Genomic DNA, 23563 nt, shown 5'->3' with positions numbered 1-23563 from the left:
CAAGCTTCGGTTTCTGGTTTGTTGTTTCAGACTGCCATCTGTGAGAATTACAATGCCATGTCTGATACCACCTTCAAAGCCTTGCGCAGGAGTCTGCCAGTTACTCGCACAAAGGTCGACTGGAACAAGATCATGAGCTACAGAATTGGCCAAGAGATGCAGAGCGCTTAAAGCAAAGGTGTACAAAAAAAAAGAGGCTTAATGTCAGTGTGCAAAAAAAAAAACAAAAGGTGTGGTCTCACAAAATGTCAGGATTTGGCTCTCCAGCCGATTTCTTTGTTTTTCTTTTCTCCTCTCTCCGCCTTTCCTTGGGTTCCCTGAAATGTCGATTGTGTTGTCCAGTGGACCAGACAGATGACTGTTACAAGATGTAATTGAAGTAATGTTTGTGAGGTGGCAGGAGGAAAAGCTTTTTTTTTTAAAAAGATGATTAGCCTCTTGGTTGAGCTGGTGTTATGCAGCCGTGCTGTTGTCTAGCATCGCTAAAGAATGAGGATGTTTTGATATTTTGGGTCAAATTCTAATTTTCCTTTGAGAATTTGTGGTTATTTTAAGTCTTTAATGCAGTTGCTTCCTAGGAGTGCAGCCAACACAGTGGGTAATAGCTTGAGGGATATAATAACCTCGCTTAGCAGCTAACTGAGAATTGAAATTCATTTTATGGTCACAGCTTTTTAGATGGTAACTTGATCATTCTCCATGTTGCAGCTTTAGAATCTTAACGTGAACTCACTCTTTCCTTGATCTTGTTTTTTGCCTTCTTTCTTTTCTCCTATTTGTGAGGCCACATCTTGACCCATTGCTGTTGGCAAGGCAGGACGGTTCGGTGTTTTAAAAAAAAATCCAGAAACCAGGCAAGGTGGCTCTGCTTTAATGTACTGCTTGACTGAAGAAAGCTTGAAGCAACAGCATTCAATGTCCTCTTCCCCCCCTCCCCCCCCCCCCCCCCCTTCTCTTCTCTCCTCATCCAGTGGCTCTGAATGACCTGAATCGTGTATCTTTGCTGAAAATATTGCGCGTTCTTCCAACTGATTGCGAGTTCTTGCTCGTAAACCTTTTCATCGGGTAGCACACTGAGAGTTGGGTCAAACGTGATGCTTTTTCTGTGTGATGGCCAACTGCGGCTGTGCACAGCAAGGAGCTGGAAGGTCCGACTGGAAAACGACATCTGATGAGGGGTTTGGGAGTGGGGAGGGAGTGGGAACAAATGTGGACAATTCAACGTGGTGGTCTTCCTCCCAAACCTGTTTTACCTCATTTTTTAAAAATAATAACTGTAACCAATGACAAAAACAGTACACCAGCAGAGAGGGATGGTCACTTGCTCGCTTAGGCTGGAATCGTTTGGAGCTGGTAACAGATGGGAGCCGAAACACGCTGATCAGAAGAAGAAACGAGGAAACAAAGGGATGAGAGCAGAGTCAAAGGCATTGACGCGGCCATCACCTTGAGCTGCCCCGTCTCGCTCCATTATAATCATTTCTCTATTGCCCCAATTACAAGGTGCTTGCATGACTTGTACTACATATGCCATATGATGGAGCTAGTTCTGTTCGATTCTTAAAGGTACCAATGAGAAACATGGCTGATTGTACATGGGGCAGAGAGGTGGGGTTTGTATTCTCTTAGAATGGCTGATGAAATTCACACTTGTGTGCGTCCAATGTCCACTGGTCGGTTGTTGTAACCTTTCCTGATCAGTAAATGGATGCCTGGATGGAAATGTAGGAAAAGAACTGAAAGAAGGTGGCCTTAGGTTAAATTGCGGTTAATGGTGTTCATTTTTTTTTACTGTATTAACTTGCACAGGATAAATGTAAAGCAAAGTCAATGAAACAAGTGGAAGCCGAGTATTATCCATACCAATATTTTTACAGAGCTCTGGACTGGTAACATTATCTTAAAAAAAAAACAAGTTGTAATATAACTCCCTAACTAAATCTCCAAAAGGCTTTGCTTTTTTTTCTTAAAAAGATTGTTTTGTACTGTATTTTGCTTTTATTAAATTTCAAATGCTATTTTGTAGTTCACTGCCAGTGAAATCCCAAAACCAGCAGAGATTTTATTGTTTCGTACTCTAAGGGGTGTAGCATGCTTCAGACGAAATGGTGGTGGCGAGCTTGAAGATTTATATAATCAATCTCAGAAATTAAACTGTAATCGGCGCAGACACCTACTTGCGGTTGTTACGCAGTTGCAAAAAATGTGGAGCAATTTTTTTATTGATTTTTAAATCCAGTAAAATTACTTACATTAGCAGTATTCAGACATTTTATTTCTTTCCATCTCGAGTGTTTCACAAGGTTGCTGTACAGAAGAGTGCGTGTTTATGCCTACTCTTGATTGTATTGTGATAATTTATGATCTAACGCACGGCTGGTGCACAGCACTTCAACCACTCAACTGTTGAGGAGTTTGGACTAAAGTTTGATGATTTATTGTTAAGATTCCCCTCCCCATCTCTAACTTCCTCAATCACTCCAAACTTCCGAATCCCTGTGCACTTCCAATTCTTGCATGTTGCACATTTTGGATTTTAATCGTTCCAGTGTTGGCAGCTGTATTTTGTTACCCTGGTCCTAAAGCTCTGAAATTCTCTCCTTCAGATCGCTCTCCTTTTTAAGATGCTCGTTAGAATTTACTACTTGACCATCTCTTGATATCACCTTTTGTGACTCTGAGATTTTGATAACACCCCTCTGAAATACCTTGGAATCATTTTCTCGCGCCAAAGATCTTATATACAATGAAAATTGTTATGCCAGGCAGACTAGAAGATCCCACAAGTTTCTGTTGACCTCCACATGGTCAAAAGTCCTGCAGTTGGACTTGTCCTTGACCTTCTGAGTTAGGGGATTGGTTGCAAGGGGCAAACAGGAGCTCTTGAGCGCTATCCAGTCCTCTTTCTCCCCCCCCCCCCCCAACCCCCTTTCTTCCCAGTCGTCCTCCATGTTCAGGTTCAAGTCCATGAATGGGCATCAGATACAAACCGGATGGCTCACTGCTCTAAACGCCTCATACCCGTTGCCTTGAAGAATGGACAAATGGAGGTGACTTGCACCTGTTGTACACTGGAAGTATCTGACAGAGGAAGGAACTTGACCCAGCTGTTTGGACTGGCCAAGAAAGGAAAGCGAATAACTTGCATGTTTATCACTTGCATTAAAACCTTGGTGTCTGGTTCATTCTATTTTCTCTGAATCTCTGTTGGAATGGGTGGGGGTGGCTTGGTGGCTTCTGGAGAAACTTTGATATAAAAGTATTTTGTGGGTAGGCAATGCATGTGGTTTCCTTCTACACCATCTGAATCTTTGGTTTTTCCATCATTGTACTTGTTTACTTCTCTCAGCTAAACAAAAACAGCTTGCATTTACTGTAGCACCTTTACTCGAGTAGCCAAGGCATTCCATGAATGTTTGTCAAACCAAATTTGACATCAAACAACCTACAATATTAGGATAGGTGATCAAAAGCTTGGTCAAAGAGTTGGATTTTAATCAGCGCTTTGGACACGGAGCGGTTTAGGGAGGAAATTCCAGAGCTTTGGATCCTTTCCAGTTGAAAGCCCAGCCACCACAGGTGGAGTAATTAAAATCAAGAATCACAGAATCCCTACAGTGCAGAAGGAGGCCATTCAGCCCATTGTGTTTGCACCGACCGCAATCCCATCTAGGCCCTTTCCCCTTAGCCCCATGTATTTATCCTACTAGTCCTCCTGACACTATGGGGCAATTTAGCATAGCCAATCCACCTAAGGAATGTGTCAAGCGGTCACAACTGAAGGAGTGCAGAGATCCTGGAAGGTTGTAAGGCTCGAGCAGGTTACAAAGATGGGTCTTTATCTCCTTCCAAAAAACCTGCAGAGGTTCTATATATGGGAGCAAGTTAGATTGGATAGCATGTCAATTGTTAATCTCTCTCACTACCAATGCAGAGGGGAAAATATCCCATCACCATACATGACTTATGATCAGGGTGGAGGGACAGTGGGATAATGTTTTAAAAATTGTGGCCTTTTATCACCTCAAAATGGTTTCCCAGGTCTCATAAAAAGGGAATTCAGTTTGTTTTGCCATTCATAAGGGACTCTGACCATGAGTAAGTAAGGAACAAGAACCTTGGGTTGTGTCCCATGTTTAATCAATCTGAAACCTAAGCAGAATTGGGTTTCCTTCCTTCACTAGTATCTCAGGGAGGTGAGGAGTTCCCTGCCTGCCATCTGTATCCCACACCCTTCCATTTTCCCCTTCCAAACATCGCTGTCAGATGGATTCGATGATGAGCTCAAGTCCCGCAACCAACAACCTCAAAATTTCGGAGTGTTCCTGTTTGCCTCGTGTCAATTGGCCTCCCAAGGTCTGGGGAGGGAGCATTGATGTGGAGATGCCGGCGTTGGACTGGGGTAAACACAGTAAGAAGTTTAACAACACCAGGTTAAAGTCCAACAGGTTTATTTGGTAGCAAAAGCCACACAAGCTTTCGAGGCTCTAAGCCCCTTCTTCAGGTGAGTGGGAATTCTGTTCACAAACAGAACTTATAAAGACACAGACTCAATTTACATGAATAATGGTTGGAATGCGAATACTTACAACTAATCCAGTCTTTAAGAAACAAAACAATGGGAGTGGAGAGAGCATCAAGACAGGCTAAAAAGATGGGGGCACTTCAGCGGTCACGGGCATTCGGCCTCTGATATTCGGGTAAGCGTTCTCCAAGGCGGCCTTCGCGACACACGACAGCGCAGAGTCGCTGAGCAGAAACTGATAGCCAAGTTCCGCACACACAAGGACGGCCTCAACCGGGATATTGGGTTCATGTCACACTATTTGTAACTCCCACAGTTGCGTGGACCTGCAGAGTTTCACTGGCTGTCTTGTCTGGAGACAATACACATCTTTTTAGCCTGTCTTGATGCTCTCTCCACTCCCATTGTTTTGTTTCTTAAAGACTGGATTAGTTGTAAGTATTCGCATTCCAACCATTATTCATGTAAATTGAGTCTGTGTCTTTATAAGTTCTGTTTGTGAACAGAATTCCCACTCACCTGAAGAAGGGGCTTAGAGCCTCGAAAGCTTGTGTGGCTTTTGCTACCAAATAAACCTGTTGGACTTTAACCTGGTGTTGTTAAACTTCTTACTAGGGAGCATTGGCCAAAGGTGCACATTGATCAAATTCCCAATTTGCACATTGCCACGGGAACGGGTTTCAGAATTCTGACCCTGCTTCCTCCATCCAGCTCAAATACAGATGATGCCAAGTAGTTCTGCACAATTTCTCATGACAATTCCAGTGGGGTGGGGAGAGATCTGAGATTTTACACATTACAAAAGGTTTTCAGAGGATAAATGGTGAAAGATTGTTTTCTCTAGTTAATCTAGTTAATCGATGGTGAGAAGATATAAACAGAGTTATTACTCAGATTATTTTTTGCACATGGTATTGCATATGGAATACTTTTCCAGAAAGATCTATTGAGTCAGTGAAAAAAACATCAATTAGAAGGGAACTGGCAATTTACCTGAGAATGGCGAATAGGCGATTTGAGTAGTTCCAGTTGAAAAACTAACCCTGCCATAACCACAATTTGGTCTAATGGGGGCTAATAGGTCTAATAGACTGGCGGCCAGATGGCCTACTCCTGCTCCTAGTTCTTATGTTAAGCATCATAGAATCCCTACAGTGCAAAAGGAGGCCATTCAGCCCATCGAGTCTTCACCTACCACAATCCCACTCGGGCCCTATCCCCATAATCCCACTTATTTACTCTGCTAACCCCCGATACTAAGGGGCAATTTACCAAAATTCACCAACAGCAGTTTTCAAATTTATTCTTAGGTGGGATTTGGGTGTCGCTGGGTAGGCCAATGTTATTGTTGCCCATCTCTAATGGCCTTGAACTGAGTGCTTGCTAGGCCATTTCAGAGGATAGTTAAGAACCAACTACATTGCTGTGGGCATGGAGTTTTAGGCTAGACCAGGTAAGCACAACAGATTTTCTCCTTTAAAGGGCATTAGGGGTTTTAATAATGATTGATAGCTTTATGGTCACCATTGCTGAGACTAGCTTTCGATTCAACATCTTATTCATTGAATTTAAATTCGATCAGCCGCCATGGTGGGATTTGAACCTATGCCCCCAGAGAATTAGCTTGGGCTTCTGGAATACTAGTCCAATGACATTGCAACTAAGCCATCATACTGCTTCAGTCAACTGTTAAAACATAGAATCTTCATGTAAAACCCTGATAAAAAGGGAGGGAGGCAGAAGATGGAAAATTAGGGGGTGGCTTGGTAGCACAATGGTTAGCACTGCTGCTTCACAGCACCAGGGACCCAGGTTCAATTCCCGGCTTGGGTCACTGCCTGTGTGGAGTTTGCACGTTCTCCCTGTTAGTTTCCTCTGCATGCTCCGGTTTCCTCCCACATTCTGAAAGACGTGTTGGTTAGGTGCATTGACCCAAACAGGTGCCGTAGTGTGGCGACTAGGAATTTCACGGTAACTTAATTGCAGTGTTAATGTAAGCCTTACTTGTGACCAATAAATAAACTTGGCCTATTATAGGCCAGTTAGTCTGACCTCGGTCATGGGTAAGATCTTGGAATCCATTATTGAGGATGAAATTGCGGAGTACTTGGAAATGCATGGTAAAATAGAGTTGAGTCAACATAGCTTCGTCAAAGGGAGGTCATGTCTGACAAATCTGTTAGAATTCTTTGAGGAGGTAATGAAGAAGTTTGACAAAGGAGAGCCAGTGGACGTGATTTATTTGGATTTCCGGAAAACCTTTGACAAGGTGCCTTACCTGAGGCTGCTAAACAAGCTAAGAGTCAATGGTGTTAGAGGCAAGGTTCTGGCATGGATAGACGATTGGCTGACAGACAGAAGGCAGAGAGTGGGGGATAAGGGCGTCGTTTTCAGGATGGCAACCGGTGATTAGTGGGGCTCCACAGGGGTCAGTGTTGGGACCACAATTTTTCACTCTACATCAATGATCTGGTGTTGGAACTGAGGGCATGGTTGCTAAATTTGCGGATGATGCAAAGATATGTAGAAGGACAGGTAGTGTTGAGGAAGTGCGGAGGCTGCAGAAGGACTTGGACAGGCTAGGAGAGTGGGCAAAGAAGTGGCAGATGGAATACAATGTGGGAAAGTGTGAGGTCATGTACTTTGGTAGGAAGAATAGAGGTGTAGACTATTTTCTAAATGGGAAAAGGCGTCAAAAATCTGAAGCACAAAGGGACTTGGGAGTCGTGGTTCAGGACTCTCTTAAGGTTAATGTGCAGGTTCAATTGGCAGTTAGGAAGGCAAATTCAATGTTAGCATTCATTTCTAGAGGGCTAGAACGCAAGAGCAGGGATGTATTGCTGAGGCTGTATAAGGCTCTGGCCAGACCCCATTTAGAATATTGTGAGCAGTTTTGGGTGTCATACCTAAGGAAGGATGTGCTGGCCTTGGAGAGGGTCCAGAGGAGGTTCACAAGAATGATTCCCGGAATGAAGGGTTTGTCAGATGAGGAGTCTGGATCTATACTCATGGAGTGTAGGAGGATGAGGGGGAATCTAATTGAAACTTACAGAATACTGAGAAGCCTAGATAGAATGGACGTGGAGAGGATGTTTCCACTAGTGGGAGAGACTAGAACTCGAGGGCACAACCTTAGAGTGAAGGGGCGCTCCTTTAAAACTGAGATGAGGAGGAATTTCTTCAACCAGAGGGTGGTGAATCTGTGGAACTCATTGCCACAGAGGATGGTGGAGGCCAGGTCATTGAGTGTCTTTGAGACAGAGATAGATAGGTTCTTGATCAATAAGGAGATCAAGGGTTACGGGGAGAAGGCAGGAGAATGGGGATGAGAATCACGTCAGCCATGATTGGCGGAACAGACTCAATGGACCAAATGGCCTAATTTTACTCCAATATCTTATGGTCTTATGTGCACTGCCCTCTTGTTCTGGTGGGTTCCTGTGGATGTTAAAGATCCCACGACATTTTACAAAGAAGAGCAGGGGTGTTCTCCTCAGTGTCCTCAGCCAATGTTATTAAAAGAAAATCAGCGGATCAGTTATTGCACTTTACAATCTTATCAAACTGGCTTCTACATTGCTTAAATTACAACAGTGACTACACTTCAAAAGTATTTATTTGTAAAGTGCTTTGGGACATTCTGAACTCAAAAAAATGCCTCTTATAAATGCAAATCTCTCTTTATTAAAATCCTGTTTTAAACAAAGTTAAATGTCACCAACCTAGTATCTTCTTCCTTGGCATGGCAGCACAGTGGTTATCACTACTGCCTCACAGCACCAGGGACCTGGGTTCGATTCCAGCCTTGGGTCACTGTCTATGCAGAGTCTGCACATTCTCCCTGTGTCTGCGTGGGTTTCCTCCGGGTGCTCCGGTTTCTTCCCACAGACCGAAAGATGTGCTGGTTAGGTGCATTGACCATGCTAAATGTTCCCTCAGTGTACCCGGACAGGCGCCGGCGTGTGGTGACTAGGGGATTTTCACAGTAACTTCACTGCAGTTTTGTGACACTGATATATAAACTTTAAAAAACCCTTTTCATTATCTGATTTTACTTGACAAGCCCCTGAAGTTATTGTATAAATCCAGGTTCTTGTGTCCTGGGTCTTGCTGAGGCTCTGTAACTGTGCTGATCCTGTTCCTGCCATTGCCATTTGCGTGTGTTTATAACCCAAGCACCATTAATAAAATAAAAGAGGTGCTTTGTGCCAAAGCTTGGTTCAAATAACATTCACCAGTGTCACATGACAATAGAGTCAGAACACAGCACTGCCACTTAGTGCTGGAGACTTCCGAATCATATCAACAACGCTTCAGGCAGAAACAAGTCTGCCAACTTACTCCAGAAAAGCAGCCAGCACAATCAAGGACCCCACACACCCCGGACATCCTCTCTTCCACCTTCTTCCGTCGGGAAAAAGATAAAAAAGTCTGAGGGCCTGTACCAACCGACTCAAGAACAGCTTCTTCCCTGCTTTTGAATGGACCTATCTCGCATTAGGTTGATTTTGCTCTACACCCTAGCTATAACTGTAACACTACATTTTGATTTGATTTATTATTGTCACATGTATTAGTATACATGAAAAGTATTGTTTCTTGCATTCTGCACTCTTCTCTACGAACAGAATGCTTTGTATAGCGCACAAGAAACAATACTTTTCACTGTATCAATAAATGTGACAATAAATCGAACCAAATGCTCTCTCGATATTTTATCTGATCAGTTGGCAGCTCTGGCTGGATATGGCACATTTGACAATACTGCTCCCAGGATAAACAGGGACAATTCCCATGCACTCTGTGTCAAGGAGCAGCAAACTTATTCAGGACCTTCTCTCGGACTACACAATGCCAATATCTACATAATCCTGAAATGGGACTGTCAGTCCACTGATGAGTCAGACACAGAGACTCCAAACAGGACTGAGTCATATCATGCATCAGTTCGTGCTCCACCTGTACAGCCTGTGTCCAGATCATCCAGCCCAACACTCCCAGTGCCCTACTGAGGGACTGCTGCACTGTCAGGAGGGGGGGAGAGCGGGGGGCATCTTTCAGAGGTCTTAGGGTAAGGGACAGCCTTAACTGAGGTGGATGTGAAAGTTCTAAGGCACCAATATGAAGACCAGGGGAGTGCTGCCCACTGTCCCTGGCCAATGTCGATCCTTCAACTAACGTCACTAAAAAATTAATATAAGTTCATACAAACATAGAAGATAGGAGCAGGAGGAGGCCAGTCGGCCCTTCGCGCCTGCTCCGTCATTCATCACGATCATGGCTGATCGTCCAACTCAAAAGCCTAACCCTGCTTTTTCCCCATAACCTTTGATCCCATTCGCCCCAAGTGCTATATCCAGCCATCTCTTGAATACATTCAATGTTTTGGCATCAACTACTTCCTGTGGTAATGAAATAGAAGATATAGGAGTAGAATTAGGCCATTCGGCCCATTTAAGTCCTCTCCGCCATTCGATCATGGCTGATATGCTCCTCATCCCCATTTTGCTGCCTTCTCCCCATAACCCTTCAACCCATTACCTATTAAAAATCTGTCTAACTCCACCTTAAATTTACTCACTGTCCCAGCATCCACCGCACTTTGGGGCAGCGAATTCCACAGATTCACAACCCTTTGGGAGAAATAATTTCTCCTCAACTCTGTTTTAAATTTGCTGCCCCTTATCCTAAGACTATGACCTCTCGTCGTAGAATGTCCCCACAAGAGGAAGCATCCGCTCCACATCTACTTTATCCATATCTGATTGTTGTTTGTGCTCGGCACAAACTGGCTTCCACATTTCCCACATTTACTATGCTTCAAGACGTGTTTAATTGGTTGTTGAAAGTTCTGAAGTTCCAGAGGTTGCTGTATGAATAGAAATATGATGATATCCAGTCTGCAAATCGGTGAGTCAGCCACAGACTAGGAGCTCCAACTACCCTGAACTGAATGATAGCTTCACCTTTCCCAGGCTGCATCTGCTCAACCCGCCTGGGCATTTTCCGAGGATAGGAAGATAGATTACTGACAATCTGAAGCAATGAATGGTGCTGGTGGAGTAACAAGGACAAGAGTCCACCCCGATACATATGAAATGCTGCACTGTCTGTGAGCTTGCAGTAGGTGGCAGGAGTTGGCAACAGTCAGTCATGGACAGTCTTGCTTTATTATTCTCTCCAGCTGGTTGACTCTGCTTCTGTCCGTCAATTTTGCCCACCCGTTCAGCTATTTACACACCTCCATCTCCTTAACTGTGTATCTTCCTGTTTTAACGTCATGTTAACAACGCCTCTACTTTCTCAGAAGACTAAGGAAATTTGGCATGTCCGCTACGACTCTCACCAACCTTTACAGATGCACCATAGATAGCATTTCTTCTGGTTGCATCACAGCTTGGTATGGCTCCTGCTCTGCCCAAGAACGCAAGAAACTACAAAGGGTCGCGAATGAAGCCCAATCCATCGCTCAAACCAGCCTCCCATCCATCGACTCTGTCTACGCTTCCTGCTGCCTCAGAAAAGCAGCCAGCATAATCAAGAACCCCACACACCCCGGACATACTCTCTTCCACTAGGAAAAAGATACAAAAGTCTGAGGTCACGTACCAACCGACTCAAGGACAGCTTCTTCCCTGCTGCTGTCAGACTTTTGAATGGACCTACCTTGCATTAAGTTGATCTTTCTCTACACCCTAGCTAGGACTGTAACACTACATTCTGCACTCTCTCCTTTCCTTCTCTATGAACAGTATGCTTTGTCTGTATAGCATACAATAAACAATATTTTTCGCAGTATACTAATACATGTGACAATAATAAATCAAATCAAATCAGTTGTTTAATCATTTCTTGTTTTCTGAGGGTTGCTAACTCCAGTTGTGTATATTTCTGGAGGTTTCATCACATGATGATGTATCAAACTGCCCCAGCTAGTCAAACTGCCTTTTGTCACACCTTAAACATTAATATGATCAATAAATTGTTGAATAAACATCCAATTTTCTTTCAAGTCTAACTTTTCTACGAAGTTTTTCTGGTAGTGAGTGGGCGAGGCATCTTTAATTCCAGGAGACTCCAGAGCAATTGTAGAGCGTTGGCAAGCCAGAGTTGTTATTGAAAGACTTTACAGCTCAGAAACAGCAAAAGCTATGACTGTAACACTACATCCTACACTCTCTCCTTTCCTTCTCTATGAACGGTATGCTCTGCCTGTATAGTGCGCAAGAAACAATACTTTTCACTGTATGCTAATACATGTGTATACTAATACATAATAAATCAAAGCAAAATCATTCACACAGCGCGTTTAAGTTGGTAAAACATTCCAAACACATCATGATTATGAAGCAAAATCTAACATCAAGCCACATAAGTAAATACTAGGACAGGTGACCAAAACCCTGACCAAAAAGGTGGATTGTAAAGAACCCCAGAAAGGTTGGGAGAAAGTGGAGAGGTTTAGGGAGGTAATTCCAACACTCAGAACCCAAGCAGCTTGAGACACTGCTGCCAATGGTGGGGTGAAGAGACCAGGGAATGCAGTGAGGCAAAAATTGGAGAAGCGCAGAGATCTTCGGGGGTGGGGGGGTGGTGGTTGTGGGTTGTTGGAGGTTGTAGAGATGGGGGGGTGTTGGAGGCTGTAGAGATGGAGGGGTGTTGGAGGCTGTAGAGATGGGGGGGTGTTGGAGGGTGTAGAGATGGGGGGGTGTTGGAGGCTGTAGAGATGGTGGGGTGTTGGAGGTTTGCGAGTTGGGAAGGTGTTGATGGTTGTAGATAAGGGGATGTTGGTGGTTGTAGAGATTTGGAGGGATGTTGGAGGTTGTATAGATGAGTGGGGGGAGGGAGGTGGGTGAGGCCATGGAGGGATTTGAAAACAAGGAAGAACTTTGACCATGGAGGGTCAATGTAGATCAATGATTGGAGGGGTGATAGGGGAACAGGATTGGCTGCGAGTCAGAATAGGAGCTTTGGATGATCTCAAATTTATGTTGGGTGGAGGATTGAAGGCCAGACAGGCGAGTATTGGAATAGTCAAGGGTGGTAGTAAGTTCCTGTGCAATTTGCCATTTTAATCTTTACAGTTTAGGAAAGGGTCCACTCCAGAAATGACAAGCTATTTTTTCCCAACGAGATGCTAAATGTTTCTGGAATTTCCTGTTTGCAGATTTTGGGTGTTTGCTGCATTTTTAATTGTTGTTTTAGTTCAGTGTTAGGGACCAGATCAGAAACTCCAAGGGATTTTCTGAAGTTAGCCTAGACCCTAACTTTTCCTTTTGATCTTGGCATTAGGGTGAGCATAAGATGTTTCACTCCAGTATGATTCAAGTGACCCACTAGGAAGCTTTTATCAAAACAAACTTTATTTAAGAACACAGTTAGAATATAACAGAAAGAATTAGCAATACTTTTACCACTTAAAATACTTAAACATGACTAAGTGTAAATCTCTATAGTTCCAATTTAAAGCAATATCCCCCAAAGACACATACACTTCCTCAGAATTAGTTAGCCCAAAAAAAATGCTCACATGGTGCTAGGTTGCCAGCCTTTTAACACCTCTGGACAGAGATCCAGAGAGGCACCTGTCTTCTGATTCTCATACAACCCTCTCCAGAGAAAGATCCACTCCCAAACAGCAGAATCTCAGAGAAAAATACTTTATTTCTGGCAGATTCCAGTCTCCACCTCTAGACAGAGAAAGCGAGACAGAGAAAGCGACCGCTGTCTAGTGACCCCAAACAGCAAACTATTCCTGATTTCTCTGTGTAAGCCTAGCTCCACCCAGTCATATGACCTTACCTGTCCATAAACCTAATCAAGCCCCATTCTTGCAGATTAAAACAAACATTGTAGCAATGAAGATCAATTATGCTGCTGCAGTAACAACACAGTGCTGCTGTATACAGACAAACCAGCTCTGAGTGCATATAACTGCTAAAATAGATCCTGCATTAGATGCATGATGTAAATACATTTCTAAAATGCACAGCATCATCACACCTCCCCCTTAAGAAAAAAATTAATCATCAATATACAAAGATGGCTTCATTTTTCAAAACCTCTAGTTTCACACTATTAGTACTCTACTATACATATACACATTTCAAGAATTCTAAATATGCAGATATAATCTGGCACAGTGGTTAGCGCTGCTGCCTCACAGCGCCAGAGACCCAGGTTCGATTCCCGGCTTGAGTCACTGTATGTGTGAACTTTGCACGTTCTCCCCGTGTCTGCGTGGGTTTCCTCCGGGTGCTCTGGTTTCCTCCCACAGTCCGAAAGACATGCTGGTTAGGTGGATTGGCCGTGCTAAATTCTCCCTCTGTACCTGAACAGACGCCGGAGTGTGACGACTAGGAGATTTTCACAGTAACTTCATTGCAGTGTTACACCGACGCTCAGTAGCAGCAGTGTGTATTATCTATAAGATGCACTGCAGAAATTCACCAAAGCTTCTTCGACAGCACCTTCCAAACCCACGACCACTTCCATCTAGAAGAACAAGGGCAGCAGATAGATGGGAACATCACCTGCAAGTTTCCCCCCCAAACACCTTGCCATCCTGACTTGGAAATATATCACCGTTCCTTTGCAGTCACTGGGTCAAAATCCTGGAATTCTCTCCTTAACGGCATTGTGGGTCAACCCACAGCACGTGGACTGCAGCGTTACAAGAAGGCAGCTCACCACCACCTTCTCAAGGGCAACTAGGGATGGGCAATAAATGCTGGCCTAGCCAGCGATGCCCATGGCCCACGAATGAACTAACAAAATCAAGAAAATAAAAATATTTCTGAAGTTTTTGGAGGTTATAACAAACCAATTCTCAACTTTCTCTTTAGGAGAAGGTGAACTTTGGGTAGTCGCATGAGTAGTATTTCTATAAGATGCCAAAAAGCAGCTCACACATGATAATGAATCTTGATTTCTTGAGGCTTTTAAAGAATGTTTCAAGGATTGTATGAATCTTTGAGTTAATCCATTGATTGATGGATGATAAGGGGCAGTGGATTCACATATTAAGCCTTCGGGAGAAGAACAACCAATAGCTTTTGCTTCATGTACTCTGACTAGTGCTGAATCTAACTATGTTCAGCTAGGAAAAGCAGCATTGAGTATAATTTTATATGCTGAATACCATTTACTTTGAGGTAATCCTCAAACTCTTGTGAAGTAAACTGTCAACCATTATTGCTAACAATCTATTCTGGTTTACCAAATCTTGCAAATATTTCATCAAGTTTTTCAATGGTTTGTTCAGATATAGTAGATCTCACGATAACAGCTTCTGGCTACTTTGAGTGTGCATCAATTATGACTAAGAACATGTATCCCTCACACTGACCAGCAGAATCTAAATGTTATCATTGTCATGGCATTTTAGGCCACTCCCATGGGTGTGACACTGGTGGTGTATTTCCTATTCATGCACAGGATTGACACTGTTCCATTTTCATTCAATGTGAGCATCTGTATCTGGCCACCAAAAATAACTACATGCTAATTCCTTCATCTGACTATACCAGGATGTCCTTCATGTAATTGCTCAAGAACTCTTCTACACAGACTAGGAGGAGTGATTACGCGGATTCCCTACAATAGACATCCACCTTGGGTGGTAAACTCAAGCTTTTTTGACACGTTCAAATCAGGATGTGGATGATGTGTTCCAGCTATCGTTCCTTTCAATATCACATTCATAACCTTCCCCATCGTGGGATCATTTCTGGTATGTCTCTGAATTGAGAAGCTGTCAGACAAATGACCTACTCGGAAAAAAATAAAGAATATTATCAAAACTAGTTGGTGAGGTCTGCTCAATAGGTAAAGGTAAGTGTGATAATGCATCAGCATTAGCATGACATGATTGATGAAACTTTATATGATAGGAATGTGAAGATAGGATCAGTGACCATCTTTGGCAATTGGCTAGCAGCTAATGACGGTATGCCTTTATACAGCCCAAAAGTAGTAGTTAATGGTCGATGATCAGTAAATAATGTGAAATGATGACCATATAAATAATGATGAAACCTTTGTAAGCCAAAGATTATACTCAATGCTGCTTTTCCTAGCTGAGCATAATTAGATTCAGCACTAGTCAGAGTACATAAAGCAAAAGCTATTGGTTGTTCTTCTCCCAAAGGCTTAATATGTGAAACTACTGCCCCTACTCCATAAGGAGAAGCATCGCAAGCAAGCAGTAATGATAGCTTCAAATTAAAATGAACCAATACTTCAGACTTCTGCAAAGCATCTTTGACATTCTTGTATGCTTTCTCACATTCTGTTGACCAGTCCCATGACTGTTTCACACACAGTAAACTATGAAATGGCTTCAATAATGTAGCCAAGTTAGGAACAAATTTGCCAGAATAATTTACTAATCCCAGAAGGGATCTCAATTGTATCACATTCGTCACATTCTAAAATTGTGTCAATCTTTTGATATACTTTATGAAGCCTTAACTATCAATAATGTGATCCAAATACTGGACTGATGACTGGAAAAAGTCTTTTTTTTTCTTGATCTGCAGACCATGTGCTTAAAGACATTCCAATGTTGCTTCTAAATTATTCAAATGCTCTTGTTCACTGGACCCTGTAATTAGAATATGATCCAGGTAACATTGTACACCAGAGAGACCACTTAAAATCTGATCCATCAATCTTTGGAATAGGGCTGGTGCAGATGTTATTCCAAAAGATAATCTTTTATAACGAGAAAGACCTTTATGAGTGACAATGGTAAACAATGGCTATGATTCAGTGGCTACATTTATCTGTAAATATGCTTGTGAAAGATCAATCTTTCTGAATTTCTGTCCACCTGATAACCCAGCAAACAAATCTTCAATTAAAGGAAGTGGATATTGATCAGCACGCAACACTGGATTTATAGTTGTTTTAAAATCATCACAAATACGAACTGAACCATCTGGTTTCATGACAGGTACGATGGGGGTAGCCCAGTCACTCATTGTAACCGGCTCTAACACACCAATGTTAAAAAGTCATCCTAATTTTTTTTTGACCTTAGGACAAGTTGCAAATGGCACCACTCTTACTTTGAGACTTTTTGGTTGACTATTAAGCTTTATCTTGAGTTTCACTTGATCTCCCTTCATTGAGCCAAGTGTCTCTTTGAATACACTCTTGCGTTTATCCAGAAGGTGATGTAGGTCTGTTTCCATGATGGGGGGATGCCGGCGTTGGACTGGGGTGGGCACAGTAAGAAGTCTCACAACAGCAGGTTATAATCCAAAAGGTTTATTTGGAATCACGAGCTTTTGGAGCGCTGCTCCTTCAGGTGAGTGGAGGGGCAGGTTGCACAAACAGGGCATCTATAGACAAAGACACCATTGCAAGATAATGGTTGGAATGCGAGTCTTATCTAGGTCTGTTTCGACATTGATCAGCTTGTTGACGGAACTCCAGTTAATCTTTATCTTCTCCAACCATGATCTTTTAAATAGAACTAGGATGTTACCATGGGGCACATGGAGAGGCAACTCCGCTGTTTGTCCACTCAACTCTATGTTGGTAACCTTTTAATGGCATAATCTCTTCTGTGTATGTCCTTAAAATCACATCAACTGGTTTTAAAGGAAGGTGGTTCAGCTTTTGTTGGTGTGTAATCTCAGGAGTTAAAGATACAGCAGCACCAGGTTCAACCTCCACCCTAATATATTGTCCACTTAACTTCACGATCACCCAGAATCGATGTGATTCACTCTGTATGGATAAGATGTTCAGCTGGAACTCTTCATCATATTTCTGGACATTCTCTTCTTCACAGTTGCAATTCTTTTCTTCCATGTTGTAAATTCTTCTTGTCGAATGCAACTTGTTGTTTTTCTTGAAGGGACTCAGATTCTCCTTTTGAATCTTCTTCTCAGGGGAAGCTGGTCTAGCCCAACAAGCTTTTGCAATGTGACCCATTTACCACAAATCTTGCAGTGATTTGATTTGATTTGATTTATTATTGTCACATGTATTAACATACAGTGAAAAATATTGTTTCTTGCGCGCTATATAGACAAAACATACCATTCATAGAGTATCTAGGAAAGAAGGAAAGGAGCGGGTGTAGAATGTAGTGTTACAGTCATAGCTAGGGTGTAGAAAAAGATCAACTTACTGCAAGATAGGTCCATTCAATAGTCTGACAGCAGCAGAGAAGAAGTTGTTCTTGAATTGGTTGGTATGTCATCCCAGACTTTTGTATCTTTTTCCCGATGGAAAAAGGTGGAAGAGAGAATGTCCAGGGTGCGTGGGGTCCCTTGATTATGCTGGTTGCATAAGTGTAGTAAGAAGTCTCACAACACCAGGTTAAAGTCCAACAGGTTTATTTGGTAGCAAATACCATAAGCTTTCGGAGCAATGCTCCTTCGTCAGATGGAGTGGTCTCTCAAGTGTAGACAGAGTCAATGGATGGGAGGCTGGTTTGCGTGATGGATTGGGCTACATTCACGACCCTTTGTAGTTTTTTGAGGTCTTGGTCAGAGGAGGAGCCATACCAAGCTGTGATACATCTAGAAAGTTTGCTTTCTATGGTGCATCTGTAAAAATTGGTGAGAGTCGTTGCGGACATGCCAAATTTCTTTAGCCTCCTTAGAAAGTAGAGGTGTTGGTGGGCTTTCTTAACTATAGTGTTAGCATGGAAGGACCAGGACAGGATGTTGGTGATCTGGACACCTAGAAACCTGAAGCTCTCGACCAGTTCCACTTCATCGCCGTTGGTGTAAACTGAGGCATGTCCTTCACTACGCTTCCTGAGTCGATGACTATATCCTTCGTTTTACTGACATTGAGGGAGAGATGATTGTTGTTGCATCCATTCACCAGATTCTCTATGTCTTTCCTGTATTCCGTCTCATCATTGTTTGATATCCAACATAGTCATAAGTGTGTAAGGGGTATAGTAAGAGGCTGAGGACACCATCTTGCGGGGCACCGGTGTTGAAGATGATCTTAGGGGAGGTGTTGTTGCCTATTCTTATTGATTGCAGTCTTGTGGGTTAGGAAGTTCAGGATCCAATCGCAGAGGGAGGAGCCGAGGCCCAGACCACGGAGTTTGGAGATGAGTTGCATAGGAATAATTAAATAAATGGCAGAATGATGCAAATAATGGTGTTGAAGGCTGAGCCGTACCAATAAATAGGAATCTGACGTAAGTGTCTTTGTTATCTAGGTGTTCCAGGGTTGAGTGCAGGGCCAGGGAGATGGTGTCTGCTGTGGACCCATTGTGGCGATAGGCAAACTGTAGTGGATCCAGGCAATCTGGGAGGCTGGAATTGATTCGTGCCGTGACTAACCTTTCGAAACACTTCATAATGATGGATGTCAGAGCCACCGGGTAATAGTCAGTAAGGCTAACTGACTTTTCTTTGGTACAGGGATGATGGTCATCTTCTTGAAGCAGGTAGGGACCTCAGATTGGTGTAAGGAAAGGTTAAAGATGTCTGCGGACATCCCTGCCAGCTGGTCTGCACAGGATCTGAGTGCTCGTCTGAGTATCCCATCTGAGCCAATCACTTTCCATGGGTTATCTTTCAAGAAGGCTGATCTGACGTCTGCCATGGTGATCTTGGATACCGGTTCAATCGAGACTTCTGAGGTGGAGGGTACGCTCTCGCAGACCTTTTGCTCAGAACGGACATCGAATGCATTGAGCTCATTGAGGAGGGGTGCATTGGTGCCGGCGATTTTACATGCCTTCATCTTGTAGCCTGTTATGTCTTGCAGACCTTGGCATAATCAGTGGGAGTCTGTGTGGCTTGGTCTGGTACTGGCGCTTGGCATCTTTGATGGTTCTCCAGAGATATTATCTGGATTTCTTGTATAGGTCAGGGTCACTGATTTGAATACCTCAGACCTGGACTTCAGCAAGCTGTGGATATCCCTGTTCATCCATAGTTTCTGGATGGGAAACACATGGCAGTCTTCTATGCACTTACAAATGAAGTCAATTACTGTAGTGGCATACTCATTCAAGTTGGTCACTGAGTTCTTAAATATTGACCAGTCCACTGACTCGAAGCAGTCCCATAGGAGATCATCCAAATCCTCAGACCAGACTATCCTTGCTCCAGTATTCACTCACCAAATGGCTCCTTTTGGCACACCCGTGACTTGCTTGTTGCTATTTTGACTTATGGGCAGTTCCCAACTTGTGGATCTTTATTCCTGCATCAAATTTGAAGCCTCTTTAGCAGTCAGTTCCATCGCCACTGCTGCCTTTAAAGTCAAAGCATGTTCAGCAAGCAATCTTCTTTGGATGGCCTCATTCTGGAGACCACAAACTAGACGCTCTCAAAGGAGACCTTCTAATGACTCACCAAACTCAAGTTCTTCTTTTCTTTTCCCACTTCCGACCCTCCGAGTGCTCCCAGGATCGTGATTGAGTAAAATAAAATTAAGGAACAGTCTGGAGTGCTTATTATCAATTTTAAAATTAAAGTATACCCTTAGCAAAGGCTACAAACCAATTTCCGACAGCCAGATTTACCATACTTGGATTGATGGCGGAGTGGTCTCTTAAAAATCGATCCTTGACTCAAGTTCTAGGTGTGAATTGTTTCTCCTGATTATTTTTTATTGGAAAACCTTGACCATTGCCAATTTTGTCTTTTTTTGTTGTGCACTGAAGTGGTCAGCTCACTTTAGCAGCAAAGATAAAAAATGAAAAGGTTGCCACATAGCGGGGCTTCATTAGAGAAATGTCGCTTCCTTACAATCAAGGATGGGAAAATCTTCCGAATTCCTCTGATGCTGTCACCACGCAATCATGTGACACACCACACACAGATACATTGCGCTTGGGTCACCGTCTGTGTGGAGTTTGCACGTTCTCCCCGTGTCTGCGTGGATTTCCTCCCACAGTCCGAAAGACGTGCTGGTTTGATGCATTGGCCATGCTAAATCCTCCCTCAGTGTAACCCGAACAGGCACCGGAGTGTGGGGACTAGGGGATTTTCACAGCAACTTCATTGCAGTGTTAATGTAAGCCTACGTGTGACACTAATAAAATAAACTTTAAACAATACATAGCACCTGTTATTTGTGAATCATTTCATAATGTTTCTGAGAAATTTAAAATGTCAGTATTCACGGGGGAGGTGCCGGATGATTGGAGGGTGGCTCATGTTGTTCCGTTGTTTAAAAAAGGTTCCAAAAGAAATCTGGGAAATTATAGGCCAGTAAGTTTGACGTCGGTGGTGGGCAAGTTATTGGAAGGTGTGATAAGGGATAGGATCTACAAATATTTGGATAGACAGGGACTTATTAGGGAGAGTCAACATGGCTTTGTGCGTGGTAGGTCATGTTTGACCAATCTATTAGAGTTTTTTGAGGAGGTTACCAGGAAAGTGGATGAAGGGAAGGCGGTGGATGTTGTCTACCTGGATTTCAGCAAGGCCTTTGACAAGGTCCCTCATGGGAGGTTAGTTAGGAAGGTTCAGTCGCTAGGTATACATGGGGAGGTAGTAAATTGGATTAGACACTGGCTCAATGGAAGAAATGATGTGACGAAGGAGCTGTGCTCTGAAAGCTTATGGTATTTGCTACCAAATAAACCTGTTGGACTTTAACCTGGTGTTGTGAGACTTCTTTCAATGGAAGAAGCCAGAGAGTGGTTGTGGAGGATTGCTTCTCTGAGTGGAGGCCTGTGACTAATGGTGTGCCACAGGGATCGGTGTTGGGTCCATTGTTGTTTGTCATCTATATCAATGATCTGGATGATAATGTGGTAAATTGGATCAGCAAGTTTGCTGATGATACAAAGATTGGAGGTGTAGTGGACAGTGAGGAAGGTTTTCAAAGCTTGCAGAGGGATTTGGACCAACTAGAAAAATGGGCTGAAAAATGGCAAATGGAATTTAACGCAGACAAGTGTGAGATATTGCACTTTGGAAGGACAAACCAAAGTAGAACATACAGGGTAAATGGTAGGACTCTGAAGAGTGCAGTTGAACAGAGGGATCTGGGAATACAGGTACAGAATTCCCTCAAAGTGACATCATAGGTGGATAGGGTCGTAAAGAGTGCCTTTGGTACATTGGCCTTTATAAATCGGAGTATCGAGCATAAAAGTTGGAGTGTTATGGTAAGGTTATATAAGTAAGAAGTTTAACAACACCAGGTTAAAGTCCAACAGGTTTATTTGGTAGCAAAAGCCACACAAGCTTTCGAGGCTCTGAGCCCCTTACTGTGTTTACCCCAGTCCAACGCCGGCATCTCCACATCAAGGTTATATAAGGCATTGGTGAGGCCGAATTTGGAGTATTGTGTACAGTTTTGGTCACCTAGTTACAGGAAGGATGTAAATAAGGTTGAAAGAGTGCAGAGATGGTTCACAAGGATGTTGCCGGGACTTGAGAAGCTGAGTTACAGAGAGAGATTGAATAGGTTGGGACTTTATTCCCTGGAGCGTAGAAGATTGAGGGGAGATTTGATAGAGGTGTATAAGATTTTGATGGGTATAGATAGAGTGAATGCAAGCAGGCTTTTTCCGCTGAGACTAGGGGAGAAAAAAACCAGAGGGCATGGGTTAAGGGTGAAAGGAGAAAAGTTTAAAGGGAATATTAGGGGGGGCTTCTTCACGCAGAGAGTGGTGGGAGTGTGGAATGAGCTGCCGGATAAAGTGGTAAATGCTTTTAACATTTAAGAAAAACTTGGACGGGTTCATGGATGAGAGGGGTGTGGAGGGATATGGTCCAAGTGCAGATCAGTGGGACTAGGCAAAAAATGGTTCGGCACAGACAAGAAGGGCCAAAAGGCCTGTTTCTGAGCTGTAATTTTCTATGGTTCTAAATGTGATTGGATGTTATGGAAATTCAAAAAGTGATGGGGGTTGGAGGAGAGGACAGGGGTTGGAGTTACTGGCCACATGTGGTATTTGCAACCAAATAAACCTGTTGGACTTTAACCTGGTGTTGTGAGACTTCTTACTGTGTCCACATGTAATACTCCAGCTATGAAACAAGACTTTAAAACTCAAACTGTGATTTTTACCTAAATCTGGAACTTTATTGAAGCAGAGTATTTAAAAGCAAAGCCATCTCTCAGTTTAGCAAACTGACTCACAAAAGGGTAACCCAATACTGTCCTCGATGCAGCCGCTTTGAAAAGACTAAATTGGACTCTAATGGGTGCAGTTTTTATTTTGTAAGCCTGGTTGCCGGGGGCTGCAGCGAGTACGATCTGTCTCACACCCAGCCCCCTGCTACCACCAAACAATGAGCTGATTCTGTAACCCTCTGATGCTGGATTGGCTGAATCCTCAGGTGTGTATCTGATCTCTCCTCCTGCTGGGTTGAGAATGCGGGTGGACTGGCTCTGAAACCCAATTGCTGAACGGCGCAGTTTTATTCAGCGTTGCAGTTCACTCGGGGCGATGTTTTTTAATGGGTTGTTTTGAGTGTGTTCTGTGCCCGGGGGGGATACAACTTTATCCAAAACAGGGGGAGAACAATTCTGCTGCCTTTGGCTCACAATTGGGCAAAACTGTTCTCTTAGAAACACACGCTTTCCCCACCTGATTGAAACCTGGTCCAGTTTAGGAAATTCTCGTTTGTGGCTAAAGTAGAAATTTGATATTTCAATCGCACGCATTTAGAAATGTACAAGTTTGTTGCTAGACTTCGCGCGTTGTATATTGAGCTTACATTCTACACATCCGCTTTATAATTTATACCGCCGGGGCTATACGGTCTTTAACTTCCATTGCAATATATCCCCGGTTATTTGCGCCATCGCTAACCTCCATTGTGATATATCCCAGGTTATTTGCACCCTCACTAATTTCCATTGCAATATATTCCGGGTTATTGCACCCTCTCTCACTGATTTTTATTGTAATATGTCCCGGGTTAGTTACACCAAGACCGATCTAATATTTTAGGGCGAGTACTTTTTCTCATTTCCCAAGTGTAACTGCGAATCAACGTAAGTTTCACTTTCGTTTCTCGTGTCTATTTAGATTCGGTTTTCAGGAAACCAGATGAGTTGATTCGTTCCTTTCTTCCCCCTTGT

At 43.2% G+C, this 23563-nt stretch overlaps 1 protein-coding gene across 5 annotated transcripts in view; it reads left to right on the top strand.

Moving 5' to 3' along the window:
• The window catches only part of capza1b (capping actin protein of muscle Z-line subunit alpha 1b), an 87284-nt gene extending 85028 nt beyond the window's left edge, over positions 1-2256 (top strand). For 3 of the 5 annotated variants that reach the window (XM_078242031.1, XM_078242028.1, XM_078242027.1), the window contains exon 10: positions 31-2256. In XM_078242031.1, the coding sequence (XP_078098157.1) occupies positions 31-171 (141 nt within the window). In that variant the 3' untranslated portion in view covers positions 172-2256. The remainder of the gene's footprint in view (positions 1-30) is intronic. The other 2 variants (XM_078242032.1, XM_078242029.1) reach the window with 1 other exon arrangement.
• Positions 2257-23563: the final 21307 nt, after the last annotated feature.

This window comes from Mustelus asterias, chromosome 25, assembly GCF_964213995.1.
Source record: "Mustelus asterias chromosome 25, sMusAst1.hap1.1, whole genome shotgun sequence".
Lineage (NCBI taxonomy): Eukaryota > Metazoa > Chordata > Chondrichthyes > Carcharhiniformes > Triakidae > Mustelus > Mustelus asterias.
The sequence above is the reverse complement of the archived record's forward strand: the minus strand, read 5'-3'. Positions and strand labels throughout refer to the sequence as shown.